The sequence below is a fragment of the Pocillopora verrucosa genome, chromosome 7 (genome assembly GCF_036669915.1).
Source record: "Pocillopora verrucosa isolate sample1 chromosome 7, ASM3666991v2, whole genome shotgun sequence".
Taxonomy (NCBI): domain Eukaryota; kingdom Metazoa; phylum Cnidaria; class Anthozoa; order Scleractinia; family Pocilloporidae; genus Pocillopora; species Pocillopora verrucosa.
In genome coordinates this window covers 20189708-20201829 of record NC_089318.1, presented here as the reverse complement: position 1 = coordinate 20201829, position 12122 = coordinate 20189708, and the positions used below count along the sequence as shown (strand labels likewise).

The window sequence follows — 12122 nt, the reverse complement described above, 5'->3', positions numbered from 1 at the left end:
TTAAATCTTCTTACACGAATTAATCGTCGATGAGAGTGAATAATACTTTCCGTTAGATCACTGACTGTTTTTGAAGAAAACATTGTCGTGACAGTCCTTGCCAAACTAGTTTCGTTGTTTTACAAAAGTGTACGTGCGATTTTTCTTTTCTTACGCACTCTCTAATTGATAGGTGTCAGATTGTGACAGATACTTGTGAAAATAATGTTTCAAAGTTTGTTGGAAGCTTTTTAAATCACCTTTATCATTACGCAAATGAAAATGTTTCGGTGAAGCATCACTCTTTAATTTGCATCACCTTTATTTTAACTACCATTTACTCGCTCAAAAATCGTTCAGTTTATAGAGGATCTTACTGTATTTTCAGCCCTGCATCATTCGGGTTCTTTCGGAAAGAATTTCGTTAAGTTTTAAAAAAAAAATATGTTACTTACTAGCTAAGGGTCGGTCCGTATGGTGAAAAACTGTAACCTTGGTCTTGAAAGACCTCGGTCACAGTTTTTCACCATACGGACCTCCCAGCCAGCAAGTAACAATTCCTAAATTGAAACAAGCCAACGTGACAAAGGTAAAGCTTGGCATTATCCAAACATTCATGGATGAAGATGCAATAGATTTCGGTTTCAAAGTGGGAAACTTGGATTTGTTGCACGATCCACATGTTGGAGGTATTTACAAGAGAAATTACAGTGGAGTGGAGGAACCTCGGCCAGGATATATAATCAATGCATGTATGAAGCTATTGTATTGTTTTTGATAATGCGGAGATCGTAAAGGACCTGATTTTATCGAAATCTGTAGAAGGTTCTCGTAATTAAGGGTGACACGTTGGTTTAAAATGCTAAAACGTGACCTCTTTAAAATGCCTTCAAAGTGCGCCAGAATTAGTTTTATTCTTTTTCCGGTTGCCGTCCGCCTTTCAAAGAAATCTCTGATCGAAATGCTTAGTATTGGACATTATATACGCGAGATTTGTGCGCTCTGTTTGGCTAATTTTATCGTAGTACAAATCAAATACATTTATCGCAGACTGGGCTGGTCAGTCTAAACAGGCCGCATCCATTTGAGTATTTTATGTTTGCACATGATTTTCGGCCGTCAATAGCCAACCATCGCCATAAACTTAAACCATTGCTTGCAAAGCTAAATAGTATTAAGTATTCTTCTTTGTAAATATTATAAAATATCTATCTAAAGACGTCGCGGAGGCTTGAACATTTTCAAGAACAGACTCTGATGCTATTTGACTAATGTTTAGGAAATTTCTGAACTATTTTATTGTGAATTTTATTCAAGAGCAAGTTTGCGTTTTTGATTATTTAGGAGAAAAACTTGAAAGGGATAACCTCTTTTGTTTCCTTTTCATCTTTCATTTGACTTAGAATTGTAAATAAACTGTTATGTAAACTAGACTACTTTCGACTCTCTTTGCCATCACCAACCCTTTAACTCCCATGAGTGACCAAGACAGAATTTCTACTTACAATATCAATGTAATATCAACTGGATAAGTGATGAGAATAAAGAAAGAAAGGATATTCGATTTCTATAGAAGGTACGCATGCCTCATTGTTCGACCCCAATCTTCTCCTTTCCAAGGCACGGCTTTCCATATGGTCTCGTGACATGAGCGAACCTAATTTTATGATCATCGCTCTCAATCAGATCATTGCTGTACGTGGCGAAGCTGGTGAACATAGCAAAGCGTGGTGAGTACATACATTGTTCTTTAGATGAGGACAGTTACATTGAGTTATTATTTGGACCAACGGTTCAGTGACGTATTAATAACATTTCAGCTGAATCTATGAGATGTGGTGAAAATAAAGCCGAAATTTGTCCGTGAAGATATTAAGCAACTGAAAAAGAAATGAAGCAAACAACATCCAAAATGGAGAAGGCAGCTGATCATAAATTCGTAGATAGGAGCACGGGCTGGGTCTGTAACTAAGACTAAGTGCCTAATATCTGCAGACGGATATTTTCCCATGGTGTGTTAAAATTTAGCAGGGAGAATCTTCAGCTTGTTTATGCGTTAAAGACATATTTTAGACACGTACTAAGGTTTGGGATTGCAGAAAAACGCTATTATTCCAAATGGTGACTTACAGAAAGCAATTTATTAGGATTTTAAGCGTTCGGTACCTTTTTTTCTATCCTGAATTTTAGGCAACAGCTTCGAGCATCTGAGATTTCAAGGTCGATAAAGGGGAGGAAAATGAAACAACTGGGTGCTTTTCAGTATCATGTCCACTATCGATGATAACACGCGCAATATTAAACAGAAAAACAAGCCTCGACAATTCCTCGCCCACACTCCTTTAAATCGTGACGATGGCGGTTTGCTTCTTGACGCCTATTTACACCTTGTCAGAAAAAAAAAAAGGCCGCTAGTGGTTATATAAAAGGACCTCTTGTTGCAGCGTTTAGATCACCCCTGATGAAGGCACTAGACAGGAGTGTCGAAACGTTGCGTCTATGAATTGTAAGTTCTTCGGTGACAGTCATTAAATCTGCAACCAGAGTAGCATCAAACTATGTCTAATTCCTCGATTGTTCAGTTTGTGTTAAGTTGTAAACTGGCTTTTCAATTCGGGAATCTCACCATCCAAGCAACCTTCCCAGAGTCGGATATAAAACTTTTGTTTGTTAATGGTAAGAAAAATGACAAGGACATGTTACACGCCTTAGTCGTATTAGGTATATAAATTACCCAAAGCAAATTTTGGCGTGGATAAGGGCTCATTGAAGGAAATGATGTCGCTTTTCAGACCAAATGATTAAACACCAGATAAGACTTTGAAAGCTTTGTTTAAAATGATGTTACTTTAACTTTAGGAGCTTCTCGGACAATTAACCATAGTAGTGTATGCGACTCATTTAATAATGGATTTGAGGGCGAAATAAGGTGAAAGAGGGAGCGAGATGGCAGTGTTCATTAGGGAAAGGTTTTGAAAACACGAAGATTACGCGAATATAACGGCGGCTTACTGACCGAGTTATCAATGGAAAAAACGGTTGACAAAGCTTTGTCGAATTTCCATATTTTCGAAATTTAATTGCGTTTTTACCCTCGCCATGAACAGTCTTAGATTAGAAACACCGAAAAATTTTTATTGCAAAACCATCCTGTGTTGCTGTCAAAATATATCTTGCAAGTAAAGATTTTGAAACTCAGGGTAATATATTTGTATTTCTGGCGTTCTGAATAGGTTTCCTCGACTCCAGGTTTATCAGACTCATATACCGACTCACCTTATAAGGAAAAAGACAGTCAACCAATTTGGTGGGATAAGCTGAATTTAATTTTGGCTTTTGAAAAAGGCAAAAATTCTGGCCGGATGCCAAATTGGAAAAACATATACTAGTCAATGGACTCGTAGATGACAACAGAAAATCAAGGGGCCAGAAAGAATGATGTTATACCACTAAATGGTACGGTATCTTCAAAGTTTCACATAACAAATTTTCACTTTGGTCTAGAATAAAGATATAACGTCGCCACAACAGAAATTAACAAAGCCGAGTTACCTTTAAGCCTGTCAGGATGATTGCCAAAGTTTGCGCCGAAATTTATTCTTCGCACTACTAGGTACCTTAGTTACAAAGAGTGCATCCTGGTGAAATCCGCTCGAGTGTCCATACTAATGGTTCTTCCATTCGCCACCGGACGTGTTAAAATATGTTTAATGGTGCACAACACAGCTTCAGGATAATTCAGGTTTGATTGATACATTTAGCAGAATACCGGTCATAATAAGTTTGTAAACCCGAGCAGAGAAAGAAATCAGCGCGTCAAGGATATTTATACGAAATTTGTTTTTTCTTCGACCTCTTACTTTGTTCGGTTCTAGTTTGACGAAACCCTTGAAAGAATTGTAAGAATTTTTTTCGCGTGGGTGGCATGGTAAGGCGTTACTCGTGCTATCCCAAATTTTCCGCTTGAGTATGCGATGGTAGCTCCCACAATTCTTTTTTCTCGATGAAAAACAAGTGAAACATCTGAACTAACCTCTTTCCTCAGATAGTCTCCAATTAATCTTTCATCACTTTTTTAGTGTAGAATCACTTCAAATAAAAAGACGGAAAGGGTATGGTATGAAAGATCTAAGTTAGTGAATGAGTGTAGAAAACAAACTAAACCGTCATAAGGGATAAATTTGAGTTACAGGTCAAATGGTTTTGTAAAATTACACACTTCTTAAACACTGCACAGACAGCTATCCAAAATGCCACAGGAGGATCGCACGAGCCTTTGCAAATCTAGGGTATAAAGGAAGATGAGCTTGCCCCTACATCTTGAATCAGTTGAGGAAATGATGACGAGCCGAATCACAACGAACCGGACGATGACCCAAGGATCTCTTAAGAAGATCTAGAAACGCATCAACACCAAGCAAGCAACGGTCCCATTATCGTCTATTGTGGCTGCGCATTGATAACGTGTTAATTTTGACGATTTCCCTTCTCGGGGGTCTGCTGATAATTTCTGATTTTAGAATCACTTTAAGTAAAAACCCGGTGTTATTACACAGACAAAGAAGACGAAAAAACAAGAAATGCTATGGTATGAAAAACCAAAGTTGTAAATGAGTGTAGAAACAAACTAAACCGTTATAATTGATAAATTTGGGTTACAGGTCAAATGAGTTCTTTAAAAATACACTCTCCTTAAAACACTTCACAGACAGATATCCAAAATGCACAGGAGGATAGCACGAGTCTTGGCAAATCTAGGCTGTAAGAAGATCAGGTGGCTCCCGATAAGCCCATGCTTCTACAATCAGTTGATGAAAATGCTGACGAGCAGAATGACACCGAAACGGAAGATGACCCAAGGATCTTTCAAGAAGATCTAGAACGCATAAAACCAAGCAAGCAACGGTCCAACCATCGTCTATTGTGGCTGGCCATCGTCACGTGTTTAATTTTGATGGTTTCCCTTCTCGTGGGTCTGCTGATAATGTCCGAGAAAATTAATCGCAGGTGTGGATGCTCTGAACAAAATGGTTAGGCTTTATTCAATTTTTTTTCTCCTTATTTTATTGACATTTCTTTATATTTTGATTTAAGGCCCAGTTACGAAGCTTAAATTATATGAGTGTGTGTTTTGTTTACTTTAATCCTTTCACTCCCAGATTTTATCAGTGATTCTCCTTACTGTCTGCCAGATAGTTCTTGTGAAGTTAGTTTGAAGAATTTGGTATTTGATCAACTAATAATCCTCTAACTATTGTTTATCTGTTATTCTCATCACTTTTCTGCTTGATATTGCATTGATATTGTATTGATATTGTATTGATATTGTATTGATATTGTATTGATATTGTATTGATATTGTATTGATATTGTATTGAGATTGTAAGGAGAAATTCTGTCTTGGTCACCAATGGGAGTTGCAGGGTTTACCTTGTCTCCTGCGACAGACTGTTTCTATTTCAGGGGTCCGACACCATAAAAATCCACCGACTGGGAAGGATTTCCTAAGGGAGAATGAGACAAGTATTTCTGATTCGGTAAGGGATCTAAGAGAGAACAACCAATACGAAACAGCTCTCTAATATTCTGAAATAATTAAAAAACTGAGGGGGCACAGTCAGGTTAACAGCTAACCCAAGTGCTTATCTGCAACAAGAATACAATAACTGTTCAGGTAAATGTGGGACATTTGGATATTTTTATTGAATTTCAAGATTAATGCCTCCAATTGTCCTTGAATCAGACATTGAAGTTTATATCGAATTAACGAAATGATGACTTCACTGAGGTAAAAGCACTATAAAAGGGTAACCGTATCTGTAAGCCTCTGTTTTCTTTGCTCAGAAAATGTGTTCGACTTCTTTGAAACGTGTGTCCATCTTGTAACTAATGTCGGTTACTTTTTCCGATTACATTTTTAACCAACCATCTCCCATGTTAGGGTAATTTAGTATTATCACCCGAGTTGATAATACTATATTACCCTGTTATTTCTCTTCTACCGGCGCAGCACCACAGTTTCTTAAGAAACTTACCCGCTTTATTCATTTATCCACCATGATAGCTTGAATATCTCAGCTCTACTATGGTCAAAGTGGAGGCCGCAGTGGATGAATCAAAGAATGACATCGCGAAATTGAACAGAATGACAACAACGGTAAAGATTTTGCTGTTTCTTACTTAAGGATTCTAAAAAATGTCATTTAGTAACTACTCACTACCATCATGGAGTAAGTAGCCAGTAGCTAGTCAGATTACAACATTTGTAGTACTACCCTAAGAACGAGTGTGGAATTATTCTAAAATCAATTATGAGAAATAGGGCCGGAAACTGTTAAAATGTCTAAGCTTCTTCCTGAAGAAAAACTGGAAATGCCGAAAGAAGTTATGTGTTCTATCTTTATCTTCACTTTAGGTTGAAAACCTCAACTCTGCTATGAAGGAGCTCGAGGTGAAGGCTGCATTGGATGGAACAAAGAGGGACCTTGCTAATCTTAAAGAAACTGTTACAACGGTAAAGACCTCACTTATTATCAACACGACGACCAGTCCCTACTAGCTGAACATCTTGCTTGCAAAGTAAAAACATTTTTTGAGAATCGCTGTACATGCACACTCCTTAATAAAGATATTAGGACCAGTTATGAATTTCAAGAAAACTTACGTGTTTCTTCGCAAGAATTGGCTGAACAGCAACATTTCAATTTGCAGTCCTCGAACGCTGAGTTCCAGGTCACATTCTGGCAAGACTCGCTTAAGTTACTTTGAATAGCTTTGTCGAGCTGAGGGAAAAGGTATCATGAGATCGCCATTATTGTAATTACATTTTTTAAATAATTCATATTAAACATTTTAACCCACTCGTTAATTTCCTAAGGGAGAATGAGACAAGTATTTCTGATTCGGTAAGGGATCTAAGAGAGAACAACCAATACGAAACAGCTCTCTAATATTCTGAAATAATTAAAAAACTGAGGGGGCACAGTCAGGTTAACAGCTAACCCAAGTGCTTATCTGCAACAAGAAATACAATAACTGTTCAGGTAAATGTGGGACATTTGGATATTTTTATTGAATTTCAAGATTAATGCCTCCAATTGTCCTTGAATCAGACATTGAAGTTTATATCGAATTAACGAAATGATGACTTCACTGAGGTAAAAGCACTATAACAAGGGTAACCGTATCTGTAAGCCTCTGTTTTCTTTGCTCAGAAATGTGTTCGACTTCTTTGAAACGTGTGTCCATCTTGTAACTAATGTCGGTTACTTTTTCCGATTACATTTTTAACCAACCATCTCCCATGTTAGGGTAATTTAGTATTATCACCCGAGTTGATAATACTATATTACCCTGTTATTCTCTTCTACCGGCGCAGCACCACAGTTTCTTAAGAAACTTACCCGCTTTATTCATTTATCCACCATGATAGCTTGAATATCTCAGCTCTACTATGGTCAAAGTGGAGGCCGCAGTGGATGAATCAAAGAATGACATCGCGAAATTGAACAGAATGACAACAACGGTAAAGATTTTGCTGTTTTCTTACTTAAGGATTCTAAAAAATGTCATTTAGTAACTACTCACTACCATCATGGAGTAAGTAGCCAGTAGCTAGTCAGATTACAACATTTGTAGTACTACCCTAAGAACGAGTGTGGAATTATTCTAAAATCAATTATGAGAAATAGGGCCGGAAACTGTTAAAATGTCTAAGCTTCTTCCTGAAGAAAAAACTGGAAATGCCGAAAGAAGTTATGTGTTCTATCTTTATCTTCACTTTAGGTTGAAAACCTCAACTCTGCTATGAAGGAGCTCGAGGTGAAGGCTGCATTGGATGGAACAAAGAGGGACCTTGCTAATCTTAAAGAAACTGTTACAACGGTAAAGACCTCACTTATTATCAACATTTTTTTTTTCTGAAGACATTTTTCTATTCATTCGTTTAGTTCCACCTGCCATATTTATCACTGGTCCCTTTCCAAGTTGAAGAAATTTCCTTACAACCAACAACGGAAATCTATGGTAACATTTACTTAATACCGATTTTACTTCTTCAGTTTTATTTTCAAATCTCTTTTGTTTATGGTGCTATGTAAGAAAGAAAACAGCATTCAAGCGTCCTTTGTTTAGGATTCATAGGAGCGAGTATATTTCTGGAGGGTAGAGCAAGCTATATCTAATAAAACCGGCAAAACAAACAAGCAATGATCCCTCAGAAACTTCTCGGCACTTTGATTAAGGTAATAGTTTATGCGATTGTTGCCGTGTGTAAAGGTGCTCTTTTCTGATTACTTCTCTTGCTGTCTTAATCAGGTGAAGTGCGCGTCAGATAGAACCAGTAATGAACTCGCGGTACTGAACTGTACCATGACAAAGGTAAAATCGTCAAATTGCGGTAAGAACATCCGTGCCACACCTGACTGCCTCTCGGATGCCCTTTTTTTCTTTATTTAACCACATTTAGACGTCAACTGTGATCTGCTACTAAACAGTTGCACGGTAACATGGAATCTATTTGACAAACGTTATCAAAGACATTATCAGTCTGGCGATAAGATGAAGTAATTTATTGTCGACTTATCCAAGTTTTCTTGATAATGGAAAGAAAAATAATAACATTCCTCAACGACTATTTCTCTCAATGATTTCGATTTCATGTTGTGTTTTTTTTCGGCTTGCTTATCCGACCCCTTCCAAGGACGTAGAACTACAGTGCACAATGAGACCTAAATATTCGAATCTTCTTGTTCATTGAGTTGTGCAATCTTAGAGGGCCATGCAATGCGATCGTTTGAATTAGAGAGTAACAGCAAAATCTTTAAAAAGTATCTAAGGAAAAAAAAAAAACGCGAGAAATCAACCGGTATCGTAACATATAGATAACAAATAACAGTTACTGTAATGATCTTGTTGGTATCCTTATTTTTAAAATTTTCTTACACCTAGCTTAACAAAGCCAATCAAAGTAACTTACGCATGTCGTGCCAGAACGAGACCTGGAACGCAGGGCATGATGAGTGCAAACACGAATCACGTTCTGCAACCAATTTCAGTGGAAAATCTTCTAAGGAAACACGTAAGTATGGTCTTTGTGGTAGAGCTTCAATGATGTACGGAGGTGCCCATGAAGCACCATGTTTATAATCAAGTTCATTTGTCTTCTTCCGATGAAGAAAGAGGGTTCTTCGTCAGGTGATGAGGTCACTGATAGAGAAAGATCAAAATTTCCTTTGCTTTCTTCTGATTTCTTTTTTCAACCTTAAAGCCCCGGCCGCTAAAAGTTGCAAGGAACTGTACAACAGAAATGGGTAAGTTTATTTCCTTTCGCAAAATCCATTTTACAATGATCTAAAAAAACCCTGCAGCTGCTGAGTAGAGAATGTGTTTTTGCTCCTATCCAAAGCTGCCTTCAGCGCGATTTTCGTTGTGAGGTATTAAGACTCCAAATCAAACCTTCGAACCTACCTCTTCTTTTAGGAATTTTTTAATTACACTCTTTTCATGTCATTTTCTAAAAATTCAGATCTGACGGTAACAAGGAATACCCGTTGAAGCTTGGTAAAAGGATCCATCCTGTTTACTGTCACATGACAGCTCTTAATGGATGTGGGGGTGGTGGTTGGACTCTGGTCATGAAGATGGATTGTTCCAAGGTAAACATGGAACAGGGCATAGGGTAAAATATAGAGTGGACTATTTTTTTTGGACAATTTTTTTGGACCATTTTTTTTTGGACCATTTTAAAGGGGAGGGGAAGCACACCGTTAGTGCTGAGGGAGGGGTGGGAGGTAGAGTGTTATTACTCATGGAGGAGTGGGAGGTTTCACTCGATCGTACAAACTATTCTAATTGGTTTTTTCGACTGATTTTTTGTATGTCAAAATTTTAGCGCTGGGCCAGTAACCAGTAGTGTTTACTATTACAACCACCTCCCACCCCTCCTTGCGTAGTAATAGTCCGTCTCTCATCAATTCCCCGAGTACTAACACTCTGCCTCCCACCCCTCCCTTAATACTGATAGACTGCATCCCACCCCTCCCTGAGAACTAATGTGTGCTTCCCTCCCTCCACCTATAAAATGGTTCAAAAGATGGTCCAAAAAATGGTCCCAAAAACGGTCCAAAAATTGTCCAGTCCATATTTTACCCTATGCCCGTGGAACAGTGTTGATAAAAATGCACAAATGCACTAATCGTAAGCAATTTAATAGTTCTTAAAATAATTATTTTTCTGGCGCCGTTATTTGAAACTGGAAAATTTAAATGTATCATGATTGCAAAATAGTCCTGGAAAAGATTTTTGAATCAATTGAGTTTACGTGCCCTGTTCAGAAATAGATAAAATTAGAGAGAAAAAGATGATTGAATTTTAAAAGTTATCGATTACATGGCGCGAGTGAAACAAAAAAATATGCCCCTTCAAAGAAAATTAGAGAAGCTCGAATTTATAGTGAGTGGGAAGGCACTATATCAACTGAAATTAGAGGGGGAAAATTGATTACTGGTTTTTTTTTTTTCCATTCATGCAGTGCAGATATTTCTCGTCCTCAAATTTCACTTAATAAAGATGTCACGCGGGAAAAAAAAAATCATTTTGATGATTTGATTTTGTTTATTAGAACACCTTTCATTATAATCAATTAATTTGGAGCAACAAGCTGAAAACAACCCTTTTTCTGGGATGACTGGGTTTGACAGACGAGAGACTCATGTTGCCATCTTACTGGGAAACTGATTTGACAAGGATCTGTCTCGTATGAAAACGGCCAGAACGACAACTTCATTCGCCATCAATATCACGGCTTCCTCCCTGTTCTCTCTGATCGCTGATGGGAAATACCACCCAACCTCTTTGGGCCTGAGACAAATGGAAGTCGCTTCTTCCACTCAAAACGCCTCACTACAAGTCACACTGCACCCGGAATGATTCAACGCAGGTTGGTGCGGGTGGTGCCTTTAAATCCAGGGCTAGAGAAACGGTATCATGGCTAGCCAAGAAATTCATTGTCACCGCTGTGATTCCAGCTCCGGTTTTGGCACAGGAGTCATATCGGGTGTCACTACAACGCCTGTGGAATCGTGTCCCTGGTAAATCGGCAGAAGATTATGGGCACAAAAACATCAAGACCATTGATGTCGTTCTCGTTCAATACTGTAGTAGTAATAGCCCCTAGCTGGTTTTTTTTTAAGTAAACTCTCGGGTATTTTTTTCTTAGACAAAGTGTTGTCTACAGAAACGAACAGTTTATGAAAAGCAAGGCTCAATTTAAGGTGGTAGTAGGATAGTGTCCGCAGCCAACTACCAAGCATGTTTTTTTTTTTATCTTCAACATCTTCGCTGCACGTAACCTTAGACAAATTAAATTGCATGCACGTGATAATATTTGATGAATCATAAAATGTGATAACTTAAGAAATTTCAATTGTCCGTTGAGTCCTAATTTTGTATAACGCCATGTAGAAAATTGAGTCGGCGGTACTCGGAGTAATTTACCAAATTAAACCAAGAGCATTTGAAATTTGACTGGGTGTAATTTTTCGAGGTTATCATGGACTACGAGCAGTACCGCCTTTTTGGTTAAGTCCTTTACGTGAATAGAAGAACATCAGTGAAAAAAAAAATCGTTTGTTAGTCTGCCTGGCAGAACTCTGGAGCTGAGGCCTGAGGCGCTCAAAAAGTGGAAAAGAAAAGTCATTGAAAGATATCCTGGTTAGAGATAAACTTTGAAGGGAGAATATTTTAAATCGCTTTCAAATGGCATGAGTCGTGCAGGCCCGTCAACACTTTTAAACTACCTCTATTTTGTGCGCCTCATCCCCACAGTTCCAAGAGCAAACTTTTATAAAGTTGTAAAGTATTGTAGTAAAAAAACAATGTGGTTTAAAATGCAGAGGGGTCGGAATAAACAGCTCTTGTCAATGCCAAAATTATGAAGAAAGGAGGACTTGGTTAGAACAGTGTTTGTACACTGATCAATTGACCGGCAGAGACTGGGCGGAACATCAGTAGAGTAGATACATGTGTATCTAATGTGCACAGGAGATTATAAACTGAGAAGTTTACAATCTTTTTACGCGCGTCAAATATATTTTTGTGCAAAACCTCGCCACTTCGCTCTGCGTACCTAGTGCAATATATAT

General features: G+C 38.0%; 1 protein-coding gene across 2 annotated transcripts in view; it reads left to right on the top strand.

Annotated features, from left to right (window-relative positions):
* LOC131781796 (fibrinogen- and Ig-binding protein) overlaps positions 1 to 10736 on the top strand; it is a 49126-nt gene extending 38390 nt beyond the window's left edge. Inside the window, exons 1-12 of one of the 2 annotated variants that reach the window (XM_059098513.2) lie at positions 1652 to 1709; positions 4688 to 5009; positions 5443 to 5516; positions 6044 to 6136; positions 6395 to 6493; positions 7412 to 7504; positions 7765 to 7863; positions 8296 to 8358; positions 8929 to 9058; positions 9248 to 9290; positions 9506 to 9635; positions 10601 to 10736. In XM_059098513.2, coding sequence (XP_058954496.2) covers positions 4772 to 5009; positions 5443 to 5516; positions 6044 to 6136; positions 6395 to 6493; positions 7412 to 7504; positions 7765 to 7863; positions 8296 to 8358; positions 8929 to 9058; positions 9248 to 9290; positions 9506 to 9635; positions 10601 to 10666 — 1128 coding nt within the window. In that variant the 5' untranslated portion in view covers positions 1652 to 1709; positions 4688 to 4771 and the 3' untranslated portion in view covers positions 10667 to 10736. Of the gene's footprint in view, positions 1 to 1651; positions 1710 to 4687; positions 5010 to 5442; positions 5517 to 6043; positions 6137 to 6394; positions 6494 to 7411; positions 7505 to 7764; positions 7864 to 8295; positions 8359 to 8928; positions 9059 to 9247; positions 9291 to 9505; positions 9636 to 10600 lie in introns of those variants that run through there. The other variant, XM_059098514.2, reaches the window with a different exon arrangement.
* Positions 10737 to 12122: the final 1386 nt, after the last annotated feature.